General features: G+C 32.2%; 2 protein-coding genes across 7 annotated transcripts in view; one reads left to right on the top strand and one right to left on the bottom strand.

The window, feature by feature from the left end:
- LOC145293776 (origin recognition complex subunit 5-like) overlaps nt 1-27,299 on the bottom strand; it is a 131,148-nt gene that overhangs the window by 76,860 nt on the left and 26,989 nt on the right. Inside the window, exon 1 of one of the 5 annotated variants that reach the window (XM_080140294.1) lies at nt 2,391-2,412. The exons of the other annotated variants lie outside the window; for them this stretch is intronic. The gene's annotated coding sequence lies outside the window, so the exon portion shown is untranslated. Of the gene's footprint in view, nt 1-2,390; nt 2,413-27,299 lie in introns of those variants that run through there. 5 annotated transcript variants of the gene reach the window in all.
- Nucleotides 283-27,250, top strand: LOC145293777 (LHFPL tetraspan subfamily member 3 protein-like). 2 transcript variants are annotated; one of them, XM_080140300.1, is made up of 4 exons: nt 283-431; nt 22,102-22,549; nt 23,041-23,280; nt 24,965-27,250. In XM_080140300.1, exons 2-4 carry the CDS (start codon nt 22,141-22,143, stop codon nt 25,123-25,125), a joined length of 810 nt encoding a protein of 269 aa, XP_079996426.1. In that variant the 5' UTR covers nt 283-431; nt 22,102-22,140; the 3' UTR covers nt 25,126-27,250. The 2 variants fall into 2 exon arrangements, with proteins under 2 accessions (XP_079996426.1, XP_079996425.1); XM_080140299.1 differs by having other exon boundaries at nt 331-716.

Below are 27,299 nucleotides of genomic sequence, written 5' to 3'. Positions count from 1 at the left end.
AAAAAAAAAAAAAAAAGAAAAAAAAAAAAAGGAAATAAAAATGTCGTCTACTTTACTGATTGTTCATTGGTTCAGTTTAACAAAAACATTAAATGGTTCTATTTAAAAAAAAGGAAGATATTTATAACCTAAGATTTGTTAAGATACCTGCCAAACCTGCCTGGGTAGTTTTTATGCCTCCACAAGTATGGCCACCCTGGGTAAGGAAGGTGTTTTACTCTGTGCACAAGAGTAGAACTTGAACATCAGGTTTGTCAACCCACAAAGTGATCAATGGAAAAAGAAATTACAAAGAAGATGTTGACGAAACGGCTAAATTTATACAGAGAAAGAAAGAAAGATCACAGATTGGGCTTTATTGTTAGAGTTGGAGTAGAGAAGGAGGAGTTTGTAAATTCCGAAGGCGTAAGGACTTTATCCAATTCGAACAGGTAGATAGAATTTTTTTTTTTTTAACCTGCCTCACCCTAAACATATTAAAAAGAAACAAAAAACAATTGATATTGAAAGAAAAGAAAAAAAAGAAAAGAAAGTTTAAAGCATTGCCTAAGCAACCATTTTTTTTTTTCATCAAATGGTCTTCCCCAAAACATTCCTTGCTTTTTGTGCTTTTTGGAAAGTAGGAATAACTACAAGGGATTAAAAAAAAAAAGAAAAAAAAAGTGACGGAAAGGACTTTCTTTTTCGAAGAGGAATTTATAAACAAAAGCAACAAGGTAACTTACAACATAATTTATGTTATTATTATTAATCAATACTAACTTTTTAAAATTACTCAGTTATATAAACAAGAACTGTCAGGTTCATGCCTTTGTAACTTGAACGGATATTAATAATTGTTAACATTTACTGAAGCAAAGATAGGAAAATAAAATAAATTATAATCTAAAAAAATAATAACATGGAGAAAAGATTTGGGTTCATATTTTCATAAATTTGAAAGAATTATAATAATAATTGCAGGAAAAAAAGATGGGACTAAGTAAAAAAATTAATCAATTCTAGGGGGAAAAAAAAAAAAAAAAAAAAGAAAAAAAAGAAAAAAGCAAGTCTATCCCAGGTAACATGAAAGCATTATAATTTACTATTTATTGCAAATAATGATTATAAACCAAAAGTATTTTCTATGTGGACAAGTTTTAGGGTTCATACTTCTGTAACTTTTAAGAATTATGTAAAATTAATTCTACAGAAAAAAGTTTAAGGATTCATAACTTGTAGTAAAAATAAAAATCGTTGATAATGGGCAAGAATTGTAGGGTTACGCCTTCATAACTTGGACAAATATTAATAATTACTAGCGTGACCTGTGGAAATTCCACAGCGGCATCTTTTATATGTAATATGTAATGTTGCTGGGCATTCTGTGGACGTTCAGTGTGATAGAGGCCCTGGTATATTATTGTGGCCATTTTGTTAAAACTGTAAACGTATTTATCTAAGTAATCTGGTTAATGTAGTGTCAGAATATATCTGGTTATTACAGTTTATTTCCAGTATCCTTATAGGAGCCCATGGCCTATTCCCATTGTATGAATGCCAAGTGCGAATGGAAACCCCCACAATACCATTATACCATGTTTAGACAGAACAAATACTACCCCTGGATCCTAGCCAGAAGACCAGGAAGATATATTTTAGTTTCATGTATGGCTCAAATTGACATCATTTTTTTTATTTTAATTTTTTTTGTTTTTACATTGCATCTTCGGTGATTGGGAGATCCTATTTATTAAAAAGGAAGATAGAAGGTGATAACATACTACAAACATTAAATTTGTGTATCTATATACTAATTTACTGCTTGTAGTATGTTATCACTTTTTATTCTTCTTTTTAATAAATAGGATCTCCCGATTGAATAATTTATAATCTGGAAATTGTGACACCCATACGTACATTAAATATACTACAGTATTAATATATAGACATGTATTTATTGAAGTAAATAAAAATAGAAAATACATTATAATAACCTAGAAAATAATTAATTCCACAAAGTTTTAGGTTAATATTTTAGCAACTTGAAAGAATTATAATAAATTATGAATACTAAAAAATTACTCAATTATATAAACAAGAATTGTAGGGTTCAGGATTTCATAATTGGAATGAATATTAACCATTATTAGTATTTATCGATTTTTTTTTTATTTTTTTATTTTTTTGGTTATAATTTATTTCTAGCTTTTTCATTAAACTAAAAAATAAATTATAACCTAAAAAATATAATCTATTGTACAGAAAAAAATTTTAGGTTCATATTTTCGTAACCTGAAAATATTATAATAATTAAAATTAATTGCAGGAAAATATGAAATTAACTAAAAGAAAATAAATTCTATTAAAAAACGTATCTAAGTAAGATGAAAGAATTACATAATATTTACCAGAAATAATGGTTATAACCTCGTAAAAAATCTAGTGGAGAAGTGTTAAGGTTTATATCTTGTCAACTTGAAAAACTTATATTATTTATTGTTAAATCTATCTATATATCTATAAAAGTGAATGTGTGTGTGTGTGTGTGTACATTTCCCTATGCAATAACTCTGTCAATTTTTAGTCTACAGACTCGAAATTTGATATACAGGGTACTAAGATTTGGGGAAATCTATGTGATTGGCTGTTAAGGGGTCAAAGTTCAACGATTTGACCTTTGAGAACTCTACCAAACTCCAACAATTTTGGGTCTAAACACTGTAAATTTTAGACATAGGTTCCTTGGACATGGATCTAACTTAATAACTTGATTTGATCACAGGACAATAAATGTTAAGGGGTCATAATAGAAGTCAAATTAAAAAAAAATTGACCTTTTTTTTATTTTTGGTCAACATACACATCCAAACACCCGGGCAACGCCGGGCACCCATGCTAGTATATTTATAAAAATGAAATTGTCTGTATGTGTGTACATTTCCCTACCAAATTACTCTGTCAATTTTCAATCTACAGATTCGAGATTTGACATAAGGAGTATTGAGATTTGGGAAAATCTTTTTTTTTTAATCAGTTTCGACCAGATATTTGGCTGTCAAAGGGTCAAAGTTCAACGATCTGACCTTTGAAAACTCTACCAAACTCCTCCGTCAATTTTGGGTTTAAACACTTGAAATTTTAGATGTAGATTCCTTGGACATGGATCAAACTTTTTAATTTGATTTGAGCCCAAAACAATAAATGTTAAGGGGTCAAAATTGGGGTTAAAGTTTTTTAAAAATTTGACCTCTCAGCCAATTTTTGGTCTAAACATTTGAAATTTTACATATAGTGTATTCAGACATAGGGCAAGCTTTTTGATCGTTTTTTGGCCGAAAATTTGGCTGCCAAGGGGTCAAAGTTCAAAAGATTTGACCTTTGTGGTCTCTAGCAAACTATTCAGCTAATTTTGGGTCTAAACATTTGAAATTTTACATAAAGGGTATTTAGATATGCAGCAAGCTTCTTAATTAGTTTTTAGGTGAAAATTTGGCTTTCAAGAGGTCAAAGTTGAAAGAGTTGACCTTTGCAGACCCTACCAAACTTCTCCACCAATTTTGGGTCTAAACACTAGAAATTTTAGATGTAGGTTACCTTGACATGAGTCAAACTTTTTAATATATATATATATATATATATATATATATATATATATATATATATATAAAGTTATGAACAGTAAATAGGGCCCAAGCACAGTTGGTTCATTATATAGAAAAAAGTTTTAGGGTTCATACCTTAGCAAGTTATAATAAGTAGTATTGACTAATAAAAATTGTTACTAAACTAAAACAAAATATATGGACAAGAGTTTTAAAATCTATGTCTTATTAACTTTAACAAAAAAATAATTTGTATTTCAAGAAATACAAAAAAAGTAAAAAAAAAAATACTTATTGTAACATTAATTATGTAGAAAAATAGGGTTAAGTCTAATAATTAGTATCGGGTGTCTTAACACTAACATTAAAAAACTAACCATCTATTTTGATGCTAGTAATTTTTATGCCAAAATAGATGGTTAATTTAAGACATGCTGTATTTATTGTAAAAAAAAATGGTTACTAAACTAAAAATTAATTGTGTGAACAAAAGTTTTAGGATCCATGCCTTGCTAACTTGAGAGCATTATAATAATGTGTGCGTATATATATATATATATATATATATATATATATATATATATATATATATATATATTACACACACACACACACACACACACGGTATAATCGCACTGACGCACCAGTTCTCGTCAGATCACCAAAGTTAAGCAATGTTCAACCTGGTTAGTAACAAATGGGTGACCATTTGGGAATTCTAAGTGCTGTATGCAGAACGTGTGTGTGCATGCATGCATATATATATATATATATATATATATATATATATATATATATATATATATACATACATATATATATATACAGTTCAGCCCGGCTTCGCTCGGGCCCTATTTACTGTTCATAACTTTATGTGCATATGTATATATTTATTTAAAAGCTTGACTCATGTCAAGGTAACCTACATCTAAAATTTCAAGTGTTTAGACCCAAAATTGGTGGAGGAGTTTGGTAGAGTCTGCAAAGGTCAACTCTTTCAACTTTGACCTCTTGAAAGCCAAATTTTCGCCCAAAAACTGATTAAAAAGCTTGCTGCATGTCTAAATACGTTTTATATAAAATTTCAAATGTTTAGACCCAAAATTGACTGAATAGTTTGCTAGAGACTTCAAAGGCAAAGGTCAAATCTTTTAAACTTTGACCCCTTGGGAGCCAAATGTCCGACCAAAAATTGAGTAAAAAGCTTGCCCTATGTCTGAATACACTTTATGTAAAATTTCAAATGTTGAGACTAAAAATTGGCTAAGTAATTTGGTAGAGACCGCAGAGGTTAAATTAAAAAAAAAAAAATTTGACCCCAATTTTGACATTTATTGTCTTGGGCTCAAATCAAATTAAAATGTTTGACCCATGTCTAAGTAATCTACATTTAAAATTTCAAATGTTCAGAGCAAAAATTGGCAGAGGAGTTTAGTAGAGTCTGCAAACGTCAATACTGTCAACTTTGACTTCTTGAAAGACAAATTTTTGCCTAAAAACTGATTAAAAAGCTTGCTGCATGTCTGATTATCCTTTATGTAAAATTTCAAATGTTTAGACCTAAAATTAGCTTAATAGTTTGCTAGAGACTTCAAAGTTCCAATCTTTTGAACTTTGACCCCTTGGAAGCCAAATTTTCAGAAAAAAAAATGATTAAAAAGCTTGCCCTATGTCTGAATACACTATATGTAAAATTTCAAATGTTTAGACCAAAAATTGCTTGAGTAATTTGGTAGAAACCGCAGAGGTCAATTTAAAAAAAAAACTTTGACTCAAATTATAACCCCTTAGCTTTTACTGTTTCAGGCTCAAGTCAAATTATAAAGTTAGATCCATATCCAAGTCATCAATATCTAAAATTTCAAGTGTTTAAATCCAAAATTGGTGGAGGAATTTGGTAGAGTTTCTAAAGGTCAAATTGTTTAACTTTAACCCCTTACCAGCCAAATTTCTGGCTGAAACCGATTAAAAAGATTTCTCCAAATCTCAAGTCTGTAGGCTGAAAATTGACAAAGTTATTTGGTAGGGAAATGTACATAGAAAGACAGACACATAGACATTTTCAGTTTTATGTATATATATATATATATATATATATATATATATATATATATATATATACATACACACATACACGCATACATGCTCCACTTGCCACTGGTATTTAACAGTGTCGACTAAGAAGATGCGTGGTTGGAGATTGCACACGTCATGTCACAAAAAATTTAACGCGTCTGCACACTCATAGTCTGTCAAGACTGAAGGAGCCTTTACATTACGTTCAAAAGAATTTGTATTTATTGTAGTTGAAAAAAAAAGTAACATTTACTAATCTTATAGTCAATCAATAACAAAGATTTGTTATTTAATCATTTGATAACTTGAAATTATTATGATTATTAGGAATAATAAAATTAAAAAATCAAAAAACAAACAATAGTTTTGGGATCAATAATATGAGGTTTAAGTGTTCATGACTTAGCAACTTAAACGAAAGAGGAATAATATCAAAAGATTTTTATGGAGAATTTTGAGCACTTTTTCAAAGAATTTCTTATTTTTCTAAAGAGTATATGCATGAAAAGAGACAGCATTAACCTAATGTGTTTCATTCTTTCAGGAATCATCAGTGTAGGGAGTCATGATTACCACCGGTCAGGAGACTCAAACCTGGCCACAAAGCCATTTTTAACACCATTAGCAAGCATTAACCACAGCAAGAAATTTAGTAAATGTCATTCAAGAAGGCCGAGAGTGATCTTATGATTTTAACATCATAATCTCTCTCTCTATATATATATATAATGAATATATAATGAAATGACTTAAAATTTATTGGTATATGAATGGTAACCATTCATAAATTTTAAGTCATTTCATTATATATATATATATTAATGTTGGGAAATTTAATCGGAATTGGGAATCTGAAAAATTGAAATTTTTAGGGGTATTGAAATTGGAAAAATATTTTCCAATGCCAAAAACAATTAAAAAAAAAAAACGAAAAAAAAAAAACTTAATTTTCCATGGCTTGTATTAATGATAAAATGATAAATAATTATTGATGAAACTACCAGTAAAACTAAAATTTATAGATGACCCCCAACGTTTGTGAAAATAAATGCACATATCACGAGTTTTGCAGAGCTCCCACCTAAAAAGACAACAAAAACAAACAACCAAACAAAAATACAACAACAAAAAACAAAAACCAACAACTATATATTTAGAAATTAAAAAGAATTGGAATTGGTAATCGTATTGGAATCAGGAGAAATATTGGAATCATCACATCATATATATATATATATATATATATTTGTAGAAATATATTTTCTTATAATATATATCAATCCTTATTTAAGAAGCTCAATGTAATTACGGAGCAATATATAGAATAAATGACAATTCAGTTGACTTGTATAAGTCAACTGAATTAAAGGAATATATTATAAGATGGTCAACATCATGAATTTTGTAATATAACTTTTTGTCATTTATTCTCTCTCTCTCTCCCTATATATATATATATATATATATATATATATATATATATATATATAAAAAGCATAGTTATCTGAACGCGTGTTGTGATATCACTGTTAAATGGAATCCGCACTTTCAATTAGATGTCCTCATCAATGTCAGTTCTTGAATCTTTTTTTAGATGCTATTATTTAAAATTAAAAGTGCATAAAAAATGTTACATCTTTTTTATCATTCTCTTAACTGACTGAACAACATACTTATGATAATCGGATTTTCATTACCAGTCAGACCTTGATAAGTGGTGACTTCCAACTTCAGGAAAAAAAAAAAAGTGTGTGATTTTGAAAAATCATAATCTTCTCCTTCTCCAATATTCCTATCATTCATGGTTTTCCTTTCACCTTCTCCAATATTTTTTTTCATTCTTTCTGAATCTTCCTCTTCAACTTCTTTTTAGTCTTTTATTCTTCCTCATTTTCTGCATCTGTTTCTTCTTTATCAATTACTTTGTTATATTCGTCTCCTCCTCCTTCAGTTTCTCATCCATCTCATTGATCTTCTTCGTCATCTTTATCTACTGCTTCTTTTCATCTCCTTCCTCTACTTTATCACATTCTTCTCTCATTTTCTTTGGCCCCATTTTACCATCTCTTCTTTTCTTCTTTGTTAATACTTTTCTTCTTTTCAATTTCTGATAATGATAACAATTATTTATGTTTCCATGGAAACGAGAACCTGCCATTGCTAAATTCGAGTGAAAATAACAAAAATTCTGGAAAATTTGCTGGTTTTCCTCTTTTCCATTGTCGCACCATGTTCTTCAGATAAAATTGTTTTTTTTTTTTGCGTTAAACACCAAATCTTGTTTCCTTTTTGGATAAAGAAACAACGTTAACTGGCCTCTGTCAGTTCTCATCCACTCCTCACACTGATGCATGTCTCTCCACAGTCTCCCTCACACACTATGCCAATAATCTTGCCAGTCATCGATGTGTTCAGACCATCTTGTGTGAATTGTAAGTTATGTCCTCTCAAACAAGGCATACCCCGGTGACAAGGCAGCTTTTGTTCCAGTAGCGGTTGGTTTGTAATCAGTTTGTTGGGGAAATTGTTGTGCAAACTGAAGTTAAGAATAAAAGATGGGTAAGTGGTGGCGATCAGTATTAGGATAGGGATGAAGAAGAGATGTCAGAAGGGGAGTAGGAATTAAAAAAGACGGTTAAATAGAGTTGAAGATGACGTGATTGAGATGTCTTTTTGGAAAATGGCGAGGATCAAAGTATAAGAGAATCTTGTTTGTCTCCGTGCACACTTGATGAAGTAACAAAGGAAAGACATTATAAAACGACGATGTCATCCACTATATAAAGTCTTGAACGTTTTTTAACCTTGAAAACTAGATAAAAAATAAAAAAAAAACTTTCAGAAAATGTTTAATTATTCGTTAGAAAATTGTTATGTCAGTCCTTATGTACTCATACTGTCACGTGTCTCTCCCTTGTCCGCTCTGCACCTAACGTGAATAATCTTGCCTGTCATCGATTTGTTCGGACAGTCTTGTGTAGATCATAAGTCATGTCCTCTCAAACAAGGCATGCCCTGGTGACAAGGCGGCCATTGTTCCAGTAGCGGTCGGTTTGTAATCAGTTTGTTAGGAAAATTGCTGTGTAAACTGAAGTTCATGTTTAGAGTTGTTCATTCATTCAAATAGGGTCTTCAGGCATTGATGATTATGACTCTCCATCTCTCTCTTAAACTATTATGACTCTCCATCTCTCTCTTAAACGATTATGACTCTCCATCTCTCTCTTAAACTATTATGACTCTCCATCTCTCTCTTAAACTATTATGACTCTCCATCTCTCTCTTAAACTATTATGACTCTCCACCTCTCTCTTAAACGATTATGACTCTCCACCTCTCTCTTAAACGATTATGACTCCCCATCTCTCTCTTAAACTATTATGACTCTCCATCTCTCTCTTAAACGATTATGACTCTCCACCTCTCTCTTAAACAGTTATGACTTTCCATCTCTCTCTTAAACGATTATGACTCTCCACCTCTCTCTTAAACGATTATGACTCTCCATCTCTCTCTTAAACGATTATGACTTTCCATCTCTCTCTTAAACGATTATGACTCTCCACCTCTCTCTTAAACGATTATGACTTTCCATCTCTCTCTTAAACGATTATGACTCTCCATCTCTCTCTTAAACGATTATGACTCTCCACCTCTCTCTTAAACGATTATGACTCTCCACCTCTCTCTTAAACGATTATGACTCTCCACCTCTCTTAAACGATTATGACTCTCCACCTCTCTCTTAAACGATTATGACTCCCCATCTCTCTCTTAAACTATTATGACTCTCCATCTCTCTCTTAAACGATTATGACTCTCCACCTCTCTCTTAAACGATTATGACTCTCCATCTCTCTCTTAAACGATTATGACTCTCCACCTCTCTCTTAAACGATTATGACTCTCCATCTCTCTCTTAAACGATTATGACTTTCCATCTCTCTCTTAAACGATTATGACTCTCCACCTCTCTCTTAAACGATTATGACTTTCCATCTCTCTCTTAAACGATTATGACTCTCCACCTCTCTCTTAAACGATTATGACCCTCCACCTCTCTCTTAAACGATTATGACTCTCCACCTCTCTCTCCCTTGAGGCATTTGTTAATTTACTGTTGCTCACCACATGCTGTTTTCTCAAAAGTGTTTGATGCATTACCACAAATATTTTTGCAGTTGTACAGATAGTAGGTTGCAGTTTCTTTCTGCCCAAGCAGTCCCCATACTGGGCGACTGTCCTGACCATTGTACCCAAAGGGATCTTCTTCCCAGGCAAAGAGATACGAAATCATGAACAGAATTATTCCTGATTGTTTCCATATTACATTAGTCACCTGCTTTTCATGACCTCAAATTAGAGTAGTTAAGAAGGATAGAATAAGGGCAAGTGATGGCGCTCGGTGTAGGGATAAAAAAGGGCACGAAGTGGGTAAGCAGAAATTAAGAATAACGGTTAAAAAGGGTTGAAGATATATGTGAAAATGACAGGAATTTAAGAACAAAAGAATAGTTGGAAGGTAAACATGCTGTCATCATGGGGAACTCGAAATGACAGTGAAAATACTGTTTACTATTTATGAAGACAACATATTAAGTTACAATAAAAATTAATCTCTACTCTGCTAATACTTTATGTATCTTCCTTGTTGTCTTGTTTGTTCTTGTGCACACTTGATAATGTAATAAAGGAATGACATCATAAAACGATGACGTCATCCACTAAACTTCTATATATATAAAAGCGAAAATGTGTGTATGTATGTATGTTCCCTTTTTGTATATGTCCAAGAAAGGCTTTTTTCAGAGAAGCAGTCGGTCGGCTCGCAACTTAAAACTTTTTATATAACATATAAATCATAATATCTCCGAGTTAGCAACAGAGCTCGCCTGTCTATTTAATTTGCTCGACTTCAGGAAGATAAATATTCAACATTTGTCGCTCGCCGCATGTGGATTAGGCTTTTTCCTATAATAAAAGCGACACTAATTCTGCCGGTATTTTCCGTCTATCGGCGGAAATGTCCGAAAGCAATCAGCTTTGATCAATGTGGAAATATTTTCCTTATATCAAACAATTTTTATTCAAATTGGACAAGGGGAGATGGTCCCCCCCCCAACATCTTGGGGAAACAAAAATAAAAGCTTTCTGCAGTAAATGAAATACTATCCCGCAGTCAAAGTTGACCTCATTAAGTCATTAAAACGTGCACCTGCCAAATCTAATTAATTAAATAAATTCAAACGTGTTTCCGTTAGTATCTCGCGGTGGGTCAATGGTTAAAGTCGCACACTTTTTTTTTTCACACTTTAATTTCCAACTTCGCCTCAAGGGTTTGGGTTCGATCCTCATACTCACCTACCAAAACTTTTTTTTTTTATTTTAACCCAACCGGAGTTTTGATTTACCCAAAAACCACACACACCTCCAAACACCCGGGCAACGCCGGGTACCCTCCGCTAGTCTATAATATAAATCTCACTTATCTGTCTAAATGTATGTATGTATGTACGTCTGCCTAAAACTTTTGACAGAGGCGACGGATTTTCACAAGATCACTATCCTTTTGAAGCTCGACCCTTTGGACGACAGATATCGAAAAATTGACCAAAAACATTAATTCCTTCACTCTCAACTGGGCACTTTTCTACAAGGAGGGGGAGGGGGTCGCTTTTTTTGCCGATATTTTCGAAAGTCATCGCCTCTTTTTGATTGACTAGCCTTAATTTAAAGCTTCGCCACTTCTGGTTTGGCGATGGATGGAAAGGCAAAACATCACGTTTTTTTTTTTTTTTTTTTTTTCACATTCTTTCCTTCCTTCGTGGTACGTGTTCGAGCTTGCCTGCCTACTACCACTTTTTTTTTTTTTTTTTTTTTGCTCAACACACATCTCCAAACATCTGGCCAACCAGGCTAGTCTTATATTAAGCAAAATAGATTTAGGTTTCCGTTTGAATTTGAGTGAAAAACATGCATAGATAAAGTAAAGACTAAATGGATTTTAACTTTTCAGCCTGACTACTGAATTTTTATACATTGATGAACTCTTTTCATGAATAGTAGTAATATTTTTGTATATCATGAAAACACCTTGAAATTTGGAATATAGATTTTTGTCATATATATATATATATATATATATATATATATATAGGGTGATTGAAACTTAACTCCCCATTTTAAAATCCATACAATTTATTTTTGAAATATAATCTATACAATTAATGAATACGAGAAGAAATTATAATATGTGGATTTTTATTCAAAATTCAAGTACTCAATGATTCAAGGTACCTCACTATGTTGAGAGATGAAATTTGGCCAATTATTAGTGCTTTGGACAATATTAAAGATTTAATTTTTATGCAAGAAGGAACTCTTCCACGCCTTGCTATTGTGAATGGTGGAGTGACCAATTCCCTGGAAGATAGATAGATCATCATGGTTCACATGAATGCCTAGCCAGAAGTCCTAACTTAATGACCTGGAACTTTTTTTCTGGGGTTGGCTGAAAGTGCAAGTTTACTCAATCAAACCAAGAAATTTAAAAGAACTTGAAGAGGACATATGTGAAGTAATGACTACAATTCTGCAAGAGTTTCTTGTGATTTCAGTTGATGCGATTCCTGGTCGAATTGAAAAGCTGATGGCGAATGAAGATGCCTATATACACATTACATTAATTCTTTCACTGTCAAGGGGGTCACTTTTTACAAGGAGGGGGTCACATTTTTCCAAAGTCATCAATGACTAATCTTAATTTGAACGGCAGCGGCAACGACGTATGTCACGGTGGGTGTGGTGACTAGCCCGTTCGCTTTTTTCATTTCCTTTTCCTCTTAGTGTTACAGGTTTGAGCCTGTCTGCTTGCTTACTACGTTTTTTTTTTTTTTTTTTTTTTTTTTAATGCTCGCATGGGGACTTGATGCTATTTACATTTTTTTAGGGTTTTTTTTTGTTTGAAACATTTTTTTAGGCTCTGTTGATCAATACCTTTACCATAAAACTTCTCCACACCCGGGCAACGCCGGGTACCCCTACTACTTCTCCAATAAAAGATTATTTATGCTAAATGAAATTTAGTAAGAAGCAGTCATTAATTCTGAATATGCTAACGTGGCATTTATCGTGAAATGTTTTTTTTATAATGGAAATATGAACATAAACAATGAAAATCAAATTTTTGCTACACAATAGTAACTGATAGAATTGGAAAAATAAATTTTTGAAAATTAGAATTTTGTTTTCATAAATTATTTGTAAAGATTAATTTTCTGATGAAATGTTTACATATTTTTATAATTTAATAAAGAGAACATGCAGTCCAAAATTAATTCCCTAAACAGAACAGTTTTGCACCAATTTTATGAAAATTAACATCAAGATATTCATTACATGATTTTGATTCTAGAAAATGTCTAATATGTAAGAAATCTTAAGAAATTTAAATCTAAAAAATCTTGCTTACTTGGTGTCTATAGATCAAATGAAATGCAAATTTGAAATATTTAAAGTTCTTTTAAGGGGGGGGGGATTTTATGTATCCAAAAATTTCCTTTAAAATATTCCAAAGAAATTGAAATTTGGGAAATATTTATTAACTGATGTCCAATACACTTTGTTAAAATTTCACAAAAATTGAAGGTGTCTGCATTTTTACAAAGCCCCCTCCCCAACTTGCTTAAAACTAAATGTAACCCACATTTGAACTTGTACACCTAGCAGCTATGTTCTATTATTCATAATTATTAGTTAATTAGTTTAGAAATAAATCCTATACACACAAATATATAAATACACATACTCCACTTTTTATAGAGGTATATTAAAGTTCAGCTAAAAGTGGATAAAAATTATTCAATCGAATAAGGTTCTAACAATCCTTTACAGGAAGTACATTAAAAGTTAGTCAAAGGTTTAGTATTTAAATGTTATCCAACAATTTCATGTGTAATTAATTGCTTTGCAATCAAATTAGACTCCCTAAAAAAAAAAAAAAAAATGTTTTATTTCACTGTAATTGACATGGAAGTTACCTTTGTTGCATTAAATGGCTGGTAAGAATCAAACATCGTTTTGAATTGATGTTTGTTCAAATTACATTCGACACCAGCACATCATAAGCACAATAACCTTAAGTACATGATAGATGAGTATTTCAATCTTCATAGTTTGGATGAAGTGCTTAATACAATTCAAGATGTTTGTGTGTGTATATGTATGGTGTTTAGTATAAATTTAATATTTCTTTGAAAAAAAAGTCATATATTGGCCAATAATTGACACATTCTCAAGATTCAAAGTGCATTTCTTGGAGGATATTTTGTTGAATCCACCTCACTTAAAGAAGCCGCCACCATGACCTCCAGCATGTTACCTATGTAGTACCTTTTTGAGAGACACCTGAACAAGAGTTTGATCCTAGCAATCAGCTTGTCTTTCGTGTTGCAGGCAGTAGTCTGTATTCTTCTCAAATACATCCCCACCATAATAATTCATAGGGTAACAATCAGGCAAGTTAGAAAGCCAGACACTGAGACTGATGAAGCTGTGGACGTTCTCAGATAACAACTTCTAGATTTTCGGAGATGAGTCTTGCTGACACATGCATGTGCATTTCCTGCAGTCACTCTCCACCCAGTGCTTGATGACAATAGAGTTGTCTGGATTGAGTCTGAGTTTGCTTTCAAAGATATGAGGTGGTATAATGTGGTCATCACTGGAAACACACTCAATGACCATCTCAGTGGGAATGTGGCCTTCATGGTGTCCTTTAACAGGGTCTGAAAACCAGTTTTAGTCTGGTAATTAGCTGGTCCTTGGTGCAATCACCGGAACAATTAGTGTCTTCTTTAACTAGGCCTCACACATAAGAGTCTATGAAGTTGAAATCCGACAAGTTGAGAGTCCAGCTGTTGGGATTAGTAGAAGTTGTGCCCAGATCCACATTGCCTTTGCTAATTCTTGCTGCATCATTTTTTGCAGCTTCACAACAAATTTCATTGTGTGGACAGTTAGAATGACTATGATTTTTCCTGTTTGTAAAAGATTTTTGACTTGTAATGGGGGTATGAGACGAATGGATTCGCCAATCATTTTTATAACCAACAGCTGTGCTAAACAACCAATGAAGACGTCGTGAAATTATTATAAAAATTGTCGAATTTTGGATCCAATCAGTTCGCTGTTTGCTACGTCACGGACCGCGTTTAATTCTTCGCCGCCATCTTGGTTACTGATCTGAACTACGCCGCCATCTTGGTTACTGATCTGAACTACACCACCATCTTTGTTCAACACAAAGTCTTAAAACTTAACACTGTTAATCACTGATTCCACATCTCTGAATTCCCAAGCTCACAGTATTCATGGAACACTGGGCTGCAGCAAAGTCTTAAATTTAAAATAAATAGTGCCCCTTTCTTCATCTTCTCTATATAATTAAAACATTGCTAGAGATTATCTTCTTTTATATATATCTAATTTTCTCTCGCTAACAGCAATAAAGTATCATTATTTTCATATGAAACAATAACTATCAAAATTTTAAAATAAATAACTACAATCCTTAGTTTATTTTGAACTGGAAAATCGCAAAAAAACATTTTTATACTCAGTTTGTTTTATCATAAAATTAATTTTTTAATATTTTAATTATCAGTTACTGTTAAAGTTTCATTACCACATTTGGTTGCTGGTGCCTCGAATAGGAAGGGAAAATTGATTCTTGAAATAAAACTATAGGCATGAGGAATTTTTCAGATTTATAGAACCCCCCCCCCAAAAAAAAATCAAACAAACAAGAATAAAATAAGTTTTTAATATTATAACCAAAGCTACTATGATACACAGTAGAACCCCAGGATACGGTGGTCCTAGAATACGTTTTTTTCAGGTTACGATGTGGAATATAATGTTTTTCCAGCCCGTGGTTACAGTATTTGCCCTGCCTTAGTGTTATTTATAATGTTATTTGATTATATACATGTGTATTATATATTGTACTGTATTTTGTTACTAATTTTTAATGCCGTATCCTGAGGTTCTCTGTATATATGCAAAACAAACCATCACTTAACTTAAGAAATTGGAATTTAACAATCTTAATTAGTATCTAATATATTTGAATTTTATAATGGGAGATTGTGACTATATTATATATATATATATTTTTTTTTTTAAGTACATTTTCACTCCAAAACAAGGCACATTGCCACTTTGTTGTAGGGGGCCAACTATCAGGGACATAGGCATCAGGGGTACTGTGTAGGGAGTTGGGCAGCAAGATGTCGGTTCACGTTGCACTTGAACTTCTGCATGTCAGTACAGTTGGGGAAGCAGGGATCCGGAAGGGAATTCCAAAGTCTAGCTGTTCTGGGGAAGAAACTACTGGAGTAGAAAGCTCTCTTACATCTAGGGATCTCTATTGTGAAGGGGTGGGATTTAGCTCCCTATTGGGTTTGTCAGGAGTATTTACGTCGAGGGGGCACAAGTGCTTGGAGTTCGTCAGAGCATTCACCGTTAAAGTACTTGTAGAACAGGCAGAGGGATGCAACATTTAATCGATGAGACAGAGGCTGAAGTTTAGATGACAGTTCAGGGCCTATCAGATTGGCTCTCTTTTGAACCTTGTCTAGAAGCGAGAGACTAGTAGCAGATGCACCAGCCCAAATATGACAACAATACTTCATACATGGGCGAATGGTGGCCTTATAGAGGTATAGGATACTTTCGGGCGTTAGTATCTTTCTAGCACGGTAGTGAGAACCTACCTTCTTTGCAGCGGTCCTGGCGATACTCTCAATATAATTGTTCCAACTCATGTTTCCTGTGAGCGTTAGGCCAAGGAGTTTAAAAGATGTACTTTCAGATAAAGAGTCATTGGCCATTGCTATTGGTGGTGGAGAAGGTTTCTTGTAATTATTGAAGGAAACGAGTTTAGTCTTGGCAGCATTGAATGTGACCATCCATTTATGTCCCCCATTCCACTACAGATTGGAGGTCATCCTCTAGTGTTTCTGCCATTTCTTTAGATATGTGTTCATTTGTTTTCCTGTTGTGTCTGTTATAGAGTGTAGTGTCGTCAGCATTGCCCGATAAAAATTCCCTATAAAACCCAAAACTGAAATTTGGAGAATATTTTAGAGCTTTATGTTGCGAGTGATTTTTCCAAGTGGCAACTGTTCTGTTGATATAAAACTATCCTCTCATGAATTGAACTTTTAGGGTGAGGGTTGTGTAGTAATTTCTGTTATTTTGCCATGATACCATACATGCACAGGAATTACTTCCTCTGTTTGGGGGGGGGCATAATAGGTTTGTTCTCATGATACCATCTTTCCAGGGTTATTTTGTTTTTTAAAGGGAGGGGACATAGTGTACTATCTGTTCTGCTGTCATAACATAAACTCCCTTTTTGTGGAGGTGAGGAGGTCTTTGTCATGACACTATTCCTTCAGTTATTACTAGGGCTAGGACAACAGCATATTCTTTTCATTGTTTTGACTCTCGAGCGTGTATCTGTTGATATCATATGCTTTTATATAGAGTGATGTGGTTCTCAGTTAACTGTGTTGGATACATACTCGAGAGTCAAAACTCAATATTCTGTTGTCATAGCCCTCGCCATTACCTCCTCCTTTGAGGTCAGTGTAGTATAGGTGACAAGGTCGGCTTGCAAAGACACTTAAAAAGTACCTTATTTCTTACAACCTCTATTTCAGTGTTAAAGAAATTCAAAAGTATGTATAAGCTTTAACTTTTAATATTTCATGATCAATTTTACTGCAAAACCGATTTTTTAATGACATTATTCCATTGCATTATTATCCAAAAATGTAAACATTTTCTCAGAAAAAATTGAGACTAGCAAAACCTTATGGAAATTCCATGGAATGAGAAATATATTTAATCAACAAATGTTTTCATAAAGCTGATATTTTTCTGGATCGGACAGAAAAAAAAGCCCCAATAACACACAGCAAATATGAGTTTAATATTTCCATGAAAATAGTGTCCATTGAATTTTACATAGATAACTGATCCAACTGAGATAAATTAATAAGTACTAATAAATACCCAGAAAGTAATATTGTGCTACATAGTTCAATACAAATAATAAAATCACTTTGTAAGAGACATTTTACTCCTTTAGTCCAGCACCTCTTACCAGATAATCTCCCTTTTTTACCTAGCGTTTTTCTGATTTCTTTCTTCAGTGAAGAACCACTGCACATTAAAATTACTATGAGTTCCTTTCTCGCACCATTACAACAATGATTAGATATTATTATAATGATCCTATTTACTATTTAGATATTATTATAATGATCCTATTTACTCGTCTCTCCACAAGGGCAGAGTTAGACACAAGGTCAGTTTTTAATGTGGGGAAAATCGGGATCCCCAAAAAGCGGCACTCTGGATAGGAACAAAAATAAAAATTGTCTCAGTAATGAAGGATCTCTCTTCCATTGACTGAGGAAAGAAAAGGTGAAGTGTAGCATCAGAACAGATACTACACTGTGATCTTGGCTCGAAGAAACGAGGCTATATCAAAGAGTCGCTCTCATATTCTTGTTCATAGTTATCAAATAGCCTTTTTGAAGCAGTTTGGCCTTCAAAAATTGTATTTGGCCTTTTTCAAAGCGTTATGCATGAATTAAGGAACAAACAGAATATTATTAAGGAACAAACAGAATATTATAGAGATGGAGTAGAAATGGACTGGGGATGAAGAGTTCAATGAGTGAAACAAAAATCAAAGTAAATAGTATGTAACAACAATAACATTTTATTTATTTATTTTTTAGTTCAGATGAGAATTTCCAAAGCAGAATAAAGCCTAATAGTCAATAATTTTAAAACTTATTTAGATTATTCGGACTACTGTTTTTATCTAGAGTGTTATTCTCACAATGTTTCAGCTGATGTAACCTCTGACCTTCTTAAAGTGTGTCTTGATAATGATTTCTATTGATAGATGGCAGAAAGGATGTTTCTGTTCTTTTTTTTTTTTTTTTCTCTAAAGATCCACAGTTATTAGAATTCAAACTATTTGTTATGTTTATGAAACAAAAAGAGAATCAAGTCGTTTCTTATTTTGGGATTAATTCAGGTCCATGCTGATTTGATATAACATTTATGAATTTTTTAAATGAGGATTGATAATATGTATTATTTAGACTGTCCAGACTGCTGTTTTCATCTTAGATGCTATTCTCACAATGTTTCGGATGATGCAACCTCTAACCTCCTTTAAGTGTATCTTGACAAAGAATATCCACCAAGATGAGATCAGTAGTTGGAACGATCCAAATAATATTCATTATCAATCCTCATCTCAAAAATTCAGAAACATTATAAATCACTATCAATAATTTCTACCACTCTTTATCTGTGCCTAAACTTAAACGTAGATTCCATGACCAAAGCTTCCCTCTTAGAACTGCACACTTGTGAAACTATTCAGTTTTCTTACTTTCCAACTAACAACAATATGGTTGTCTTCAAGTCCAACATGAATAAGTTCTTGATGAGCCATTCCCTTAAGTAATCTAATTTACTCAATTTCCAATAATGATTACTACAGCATTTTCCCCATTGCTTACTTATCCTCGAGTGGCCTCTGGGCCTTGATTAGTGGTGACTCCTTTGTCAAAAAAAAAAAAAAAATCAAATCTGTATGGAGCCGAATTAATGAGAAACTACTTGACTCTGTTTCATAAACATATCACATAGAACAAAACATTCTTCCCACCATGGATCTGATGCTCTTTCAGTTTCATAAGCACATTTTGAATTCTAACAACTATGGTTCGTTGGAGGGGAGAAAAAAAAAAAGAACAAAAACACGCAATTTTAAATAAAAATGACTGAATGACTTTTTTTAAAATGCTTCTCAAATTAAGGTTTATAAAGCGCAAATGATTTTTTAGAAAATTAAAAAAAAAAATGTTTTTTTTTTTTTTTTCAGACTAGCTCATTAGTATATTAGCAGGCTATCCGGCGTTACCTAGTTATAAAATACGCATATTATATTTTAATTAATGCAAAATTCTTATTTATTATAAACAGAAATACTATAGATATTAAAGATAATGTTAAATTCCTTTAAAAAAAAGTGAAGTAAAAAAAAAAGAAAAAAAGAAACTGAGATGTGCATGCGATTATTACGTTTTTTTTTTTTCTAAACAGTTCACTTATCGTAAGTAAAAAAACAAAAAGTACTCAAGTTGAGATTTAAACCAAAACCTAAAAATAGTGAGTCAAGCATGATAATCATTAGGCCAGCTGGACACGAACTTTAAACAGCGTTTTCAAACCTACTTATTCTTAACGTAAGCTGTGAACGATTCATTCGTGAAACAGTTGACAAACAGATAAAACTCTGATGACCCCAACGTACCAAATTTTTCAATTTTTACCCCTTAGCAACCCCCTTTTTTTTTTTGAGGATAAAAACTGATTAAAAAGTTTTCCACATGTCTGAATACATGATATATCAAATTTCAAGTCTGTAGATCAAAAATTTGTTGAGTATATAGGTTGAGAAGTGTCCTCACACGCACATACATTCTTACTTTTATATCTATCTATACTCCTATAAATTTTTTTTTTTTTTTGTGTATTGATATTCATATTAAAAACCCTTTTTTTTCTATTTATTTAAAAAGAAAATACAACTTTGTTATGTATGAGTCGTGGAATTGCATTCACTAGCAAAAGAGCTAACTAATTTGCATATTCTTTTTAAACATTGATTTTAATTAATTCCTTATTAGTTTTTTTCCGTTTTCTTTAGCTAACTATTACATGTTATTATATTCATGCAGATATTCTACATGAGTTATACCTGCGTAATATTTGCATAAAAAGTTTATAGTAAGCACAAAGCTCTTTCCATATATATTTATGTATGCATACGTATTTTTGTTTAAAAAATGTTGCCTATCAAACTCCTCCTACAGTTTTGGGTCTACAGACATGAAACTTCATACATAAGTTATTTGAACCCATGCGAAACTTTATATTTGGATTTTAGGCCGGGAAAATTGGTAAAAAAGTGTGAAAATTAAAAAAAAAAAAGAAAAAAAAAAAGAAGAAATTTGCCAGGTGAAGGTCAAACGAGGACATTATGAATATGCATGTATAACGTAGTAGATATTGGTTCATGTTTTAATTTTTAGCCTTCCAGCCAATCTTCATAGCTCATTAATGGCAGTCATTATCGTTAGTCATTAATGGCAGAAGAAAAAATAAATTGTAAGCTAAACCGTTTTCGTTTTGATTCTCGGTGGTGGCACACGAGTCAGTTTATTTATTTTAACATTTTAAATCATCACTATAATAATTTTAATAGTTTATTTATCATTTTAAATCATCACTATAATAATTTAATACTTTATTTATTTGAATCATCACTATAATAATTTAATAGTTTATTTATTTAAATCATCACTATAATAATTTAATAGTTTATTTATTTTAACATTTTAAATCATCAATATAATAATGCATGAATCAAAATATCATAGTTAAGTGTATTTTATGACTGGGCAATGTCGGGTACCATGATAGTGTGTATATATATATATATATATATATATATATATATATATATAGATAGAGAGAGAGAGAGAGAAAAAAAAAGAAAAAAACTTACTCATAATCAGTTTGATAGTGACTTTTTGATTATAATAAATGGCAAATAACAATTAATAATGAATGAAAAAGTTTGCATTTTTCAAATAAGCTTACAGTAATAACGTTTTAAATATAAATTTTTTTTTTAAACTACTCACTTGCTGTTTTTATACTGTTTATAAGTATATACAATGATAAATAGAAAATACTGAGCAATACATAGATGTCTTTAAGATAAAAAAAACGTAAAGTGATTGAGCATAGTTAAGTGGTTATGCCTATGTAAAAAAAAAAGATAAAATAAATAAAAAAAGGTACCGTTTTTGAGAATTCCATGAACAAAGTTTCTTTCTCAGAACTGTCGACCTATTGTGGGGCTGCTTTCAAGCTAACTACAGCATAGTAATTTTCAATTCTAATGTAAACAAGTTCTTGTTCAGCCATCCTTTTAAATAATTAAATTCTACCCAATTTCCGCCACTACCCATCATTACAGCACTGTTGTCTTCCCCAACCTGCGGACACTCATTAACCCTCATACGCAAGTAACTTTTGTGCCTTCATAAGCACTGAATATTTTTGTAAAAAAAAAAACAATCTGTACATAACTTTAAACAAAACTCTTTATGACATCCAAAATAAGAACAGTAGTCCAAATAATCCAAGAATAAAATACAAATTATCAATCCTCATCTCAAAAATTCTGAAACATAACATCCGATTTATAATATAATATCCGATTGATAACAATCATATCTCATTGTTCTCCCATTTTTATATTGTTACTGATTAGGTTCAAGTATAAAAGCAAGAAAATAGTCAGACTTCCAAGATGGACACGAAATACACGGAAGAGACGACTAAAGTGTATTACTTCAAATACATGCGTGAATACCGAGCTGTTGCCGTTCTGTGGGGAATCCTGACCATCATTTGGTGCATCTTGAACATTGTCGTGTTCGTCCAGCCACAATGGATCGGTGACACCGAAAGCAGCGCTGGATTTGGCCATTTCGGCATCTACTCTCACTGCTTTCCTTCAACAACCTCTGCCAAATATGTCTGCGTTGGTTCCTTTTCGGAATTCAATACCATTTCAAACAGCGCTTTCCAAGCTGTCACGTTGTTTGTTGGAATTTCGGCCCTACTCATGTTGATCTGTGTGGCAGCGCTGCTCCTTTTCTTTTGCTTCAAGAAGGTCATCATTTTCGTTCTTTGTGGAATCATGGAGATCATTTCGGGTAAGTGAGGTATTTTTTTTTTTTCTTTCTCAATTCTGAAATAACTTTCAAACCCATTTCTATTAAATATTATGGTTGTTGTTACTACAGAGACAGGAATGTAACATTTTCTTTGAAAGTCATTCAAGGTGAAAATTTTATAGATCGGATGTCCTTGTTGAGGCGTATTCAGTTTTGTGATATTGAGACACTATCTCTATGTGAGTGTCTACCAAGGCTAAAGAGAGCTTCACCTTCTTTGCGTTAAAAAATTGTAGTGCTTTCTATAGTATTAGTCACAAGAGAAAATCGCATTGTATTCTTATTATTGCCCACAGTGAGGATTGAAATTTCAACTTCCAGAAGAGTGTGAATTACAACTAAATTTTATCAAATACTTTATGTCTTAGGCCACAGGTTTTTGCAGACCCAAGATGAGAACAGTAGTTGAAATAATAAAAATAATCCAAAATAAAAATCCTCATCTCAAATTTTATTTTTATTTTTTAAAGCTGTCTTGATGTTTTTGGCTTGTGTGGTTTATCCGAGTGGATGGAATGATGCTAATGTACAAGCTCTGTGTGGACCAAATACGGACAAATTCAAACTCGGAGATTGTGGTCTGCGCTGGGCATACATCCTTGCCATTCTTGGCATTGTGGATGCTGCCCTCTTGGCAATTTTGGCTTTCATCCTGGCCAGCAAACGTACAAAACCAGACAATTATTATTACACTGGAAAAATCACAAAAGGTAAGAGAAACTTTTTTTATTTTCTAACTCACTTTTCTTATTTTCTCCTTTAGTCCTCACATTCCTTGGGCAATGCTTTTGACAAAGAGGGAAAAATTGTTGTTTTAGGATTGGAATCTATTCACCTAACACTTAACTTTGGCTAGTTTTTGAACTTATAGTAGTATTTTTTTTTTGTAGCTCCTGATATTAATTGGTTTCATGCCTTGTCTGAAGCCCCCCCCCCAAAAAAAAAGAAAAGAAAAAAGTTAGGTAGAAAATATAAAAAAAAGGGTTTTCTCTAAAGAAGCCTTTAACATGATGGGTGCTATAACAGAAGATGAATCTAGACACCAAGAATAAAATCTTGAATATATTGGTGCTTAATTAGTTTTAACTTGCAGATGAGAGTGTGTGAATATTAGCTGATCTTTAAATTTTAAAACAGAGGTCGCCTTAGTGATGTGGGATTAAAGGAGAATGATATGAATCTAGTAAATTTTGAGATCCATGTCAGAGACAGATTCTTCAAAACTTATATAGAGCAAGAAGCTAGTATTAAAATAAAACAAAATATTATCGATGATACAATTAAGCCCAGAAGTCACTGTAGGGTAAGTTTTAAAATTATTGCATGTTAAGCAGAACATGCAACTTCTGTACTAGTAAAAATCTCCAAACTTACACACACACACACACACACACACACACACACTAAATGATGGACACCTTCAACGTATGAGTTCCATCACAACTAAGTTGTTTGGAAATCAACAGATGATTTGTTTATAAGTGGTGAAGGCATTGTGCAGAACCAATCACACTTTTTGGTACAATTGCTAATCTTTGTCGGTGCCATGGCTGTCACAAGACAGAGCATACAATAAACCTCAGATTTTACATCAGAGTTGTTCTTTCCTCTTGATACATGTCTTAACGAAGACTGGGGATACATACCTCCTAGTAAATTAAATGTGCTCTCAGATATCAACCTGAAAATTTCTACATCTTAGCGCGGTATATACAGCGCCTAGCCTTCCCAAATAGTCCCCCACCTGGTTCATCCGTTACTTAACTTCTGGCGAAAATGTGTCAGCGTGATTGTGCTATATATATATATATATATATATATATATATATATATATATATATATATATATATATATATATAGATAGATAGATAGAAAGAAAGAGAAAGTGTTTTACCAAACCTTTATCATTATTCCCAAGGAAAGAAAGAATATTAAGATTTTTTAAAATTAATACTATATGCATTGCTTATATATATTAGTCTTAGAAGTTTTTAAACCTTTAAAACTATATGAAATATTTTTTTTTTTTATTCCTTTGTAGGAAAATTGTTTTGTAGGTCATTTAATTTCCAGCAATTGTTGAATCAATTCACTTTCTTGAACTTACAATAATCCTGATGTTAATTTAAGGGATCATCAGTTGTTTTACATGAAACACTGTTTCGGCGATTCAAAAACAAAACAGGATATGAAATCATAGCTCCCCTAGCAGTGTTGATCAAACACCACCTCCCTTAAACACAAGAACAAAAAAAAATGTTCCTGATGTACACGCACATTGATCTTTATTATCATAAACATATTCTGCAAATCAAGATCATAAAAATTTTTTTTTAATTCAAACCAACCAATATTCAATATATCTAATATATTTTTTTTCTTTTATTCAATAGCCGAGGTGTACCCAACCTACATGACTGATACAGTGCGCTCACATGCGACTCTCATTCGTCCTACCATGATGACCGTACCGGACCCCAATGATGCTTATTCAGAGTACTCACACCAATCAGCCAACCCAAAATCATTCAATAGCTCAGGATTCCAACTCTAATCAGCGCAGCAACAACACTGATTTCCTTTCTCTAAGAACAACGAAAATATTAAAACCATCATTTGATAACAAACATGGTTCAAGAGCATTAGCATTTAAGTGTTTAACCTGAAAAACTGAATGGAAAATATTTAACAAGGTATTATTTATGGGGTTTCTGACGACTATCCGGATTGTGGTTATTAGTACGCATAACTCATTTTGGCGGTTGCACGCTTCAGCTTTCTGTCAATGTCTTTTATTCTTGTTGGCAACCTTCCACAAATCCAAAACATAACAGAAAAAACATGGAATACCGATTGAGAACCGTCTACAAATACAATGTGGATATCCGCCCAAATCATGTAAACAATATGAAACGTGTATTAATACTTTGATCATTCAAATTACTGTTGTCATGCTCACAATGTTTCGATCAACATAACCTCGGACATTCTTTAGGTAGGTTATATAAAGGGTTCTGCCTCAAATTCTGTACAGATTTCCAGGTTTGAAACACAAATTCTTGACACACCTGAATAAGGTCAAAGGTTACATTGGCCGAAACGTTGTGAGAATAACATCCAAGATGAGAACAGTAGTTTGAATAATCCAATCAATACAAATACTCACCCACTTAAATTCCGAAGCACAATATGAAGGTAGTTGATCTTTTTTTAAATTTATGTTATTTCGACGACTTGGTTGTTATCTTCACAACATTTTGACTTATGCAACGTTCAACCTTCTTCACGTGTATCTTGTCAAACTTGGGAACCTATAGTTGAACGCTAAGATTTCCAAGTTCAAAAGTATACACCTGGAGAATGCTAGATGCTACATTGGTTGAAATGTTATGAAAATAAAAACTAAAATGAAAATAGTAATCTTAATAATCTTAATGATCAAATTATGCCACTCATCGCGTTGGACTATTTTCAAATATTGGCATGAATAAGAGATAGCCTAATCCTTAACAATATGTGTTTCTAGCTCATTAAAACATCCCAAACTAAGTTCGGTATTATTTAAATTTTTTTTTAATTTACCAGTAGTCAGATTGTGATCAACTTTTGATAAAATTATTAAGTACATTAAATACCCCCCCCCCCCATATATATATATAATTATTTCCACAGCCAGACAACCTTGCAGCTCACAAACCAACAAACTGGAAATCCAAGACTCGCGTTTCGCCCTCATTTGGGCTCATCAGTAAGACACAGTTTGGAATTGGACCAAATGAGAGCAAAACTCGAGTCTTGGACCTACGCTTTGTTGGTTTTCTTGGCTCTTGTGAGCCGTGACATGGAAATAATTATATATTCTCTCACATTCTAAGAATATATATATATATATATTATATATATATATATATATATATATATATATATATATATATATATATATATATATATTTATTTCATCAGTGATGAAAAAAAAAACAGGACTAGAGTGCTCAATGTGTAGTCAGAGCATTATATAGGAAATTTATTGCTGTGAGTCCAGAATGAATTTACATATTGTTTCCGCTAGGAAGATATCTTCTAAAGATGAGGAGAGATCCGACCAGCTTCGTCAGAATTCATAGATGGACTGCTATGAAACAATATGTAAATTCATTCTGGACTCACAGCAATAAATTTGCTATATATAGATAGATAGATAGATAGATAGAGAAGTAATAAGTATTTTCTGGGATTTTAATGTAATTTCTTACTATATGGAAGAACTAGTGAAAAAGAAAATCAACTTGCCTAATTCAGCTCTTGATTATTAAAATTCTGATACTCTTGGACTAAAAACTCAAACAAAAGAAAAATAAATAACGGTATTATCGATAAGAATACATAATAACAACGGAAGTGACACTGAGGAGTTCACTGAACTAACAGATTCATATTATTTTGTAATAAAAGAAAAAATTAAATAATTTAAAAAGAGAAAAACTGTTTAAATATTTCCTTTAATATCTGGAAAATACATCCAGTTTAAATTGAATAAAAATAAAAAAAAAGACTTCTGTTGTTTTTTTTTTTTTCTCCCAAAAAATGTGTGGTGTATTTGTTAATTCGGCATTGTTTAAACTTATCTTTAAAAGCAAAATAAAAAATCCACGAAATAAAGTTTATTTTGTAAAAGCTTACATTTGTATATTATGATTTATATTATGAAAAGAAATGTTTTATTTTATA

Source organism: Euprymna scolopes, chromosome 15, assembly GCF_053919585.1.
Source record: "Euprymna scolopes isolate OS-2025 chromosome 15, ASM5391958v1, whole genome shotgun sequence".
In the NCBI taxonomy this organism is placed as follows: domain Eukaryota; kingdom Metazoa; phylum Mollusca; class Cephalopoda; order Sepiida; family Sepiolidae; genus Euprymna; species Euprymna scolopes.
Note: the sequence above shows the minus strand (reverse complement) of the source record. Positions and strands in the feature narration are given on the sequence as shown.

Coding starts and splice junctions, on each gene's coding strand:
- LOC145293777 (XM_080140300.1), top strand. CDS start 22,141: ATGGACACGAAATACACGGAAGAGACGACTAAAGTGTATTACTTCAAA. Junction 22,550..23,040: donor AATCATGGAGATCATTTCGG/GTAAGTGAGGTA, acceptor TATTTTTTAAAG/CTGTCTTGATGTTTTTGGCT. Junction 23,281..24,964: donor CACTGGAAAAATCACAAAAG/GTAAGAGAAACT, acceptor TTTATTCAATAG/CCGAGGTGTACCCAACCTAC.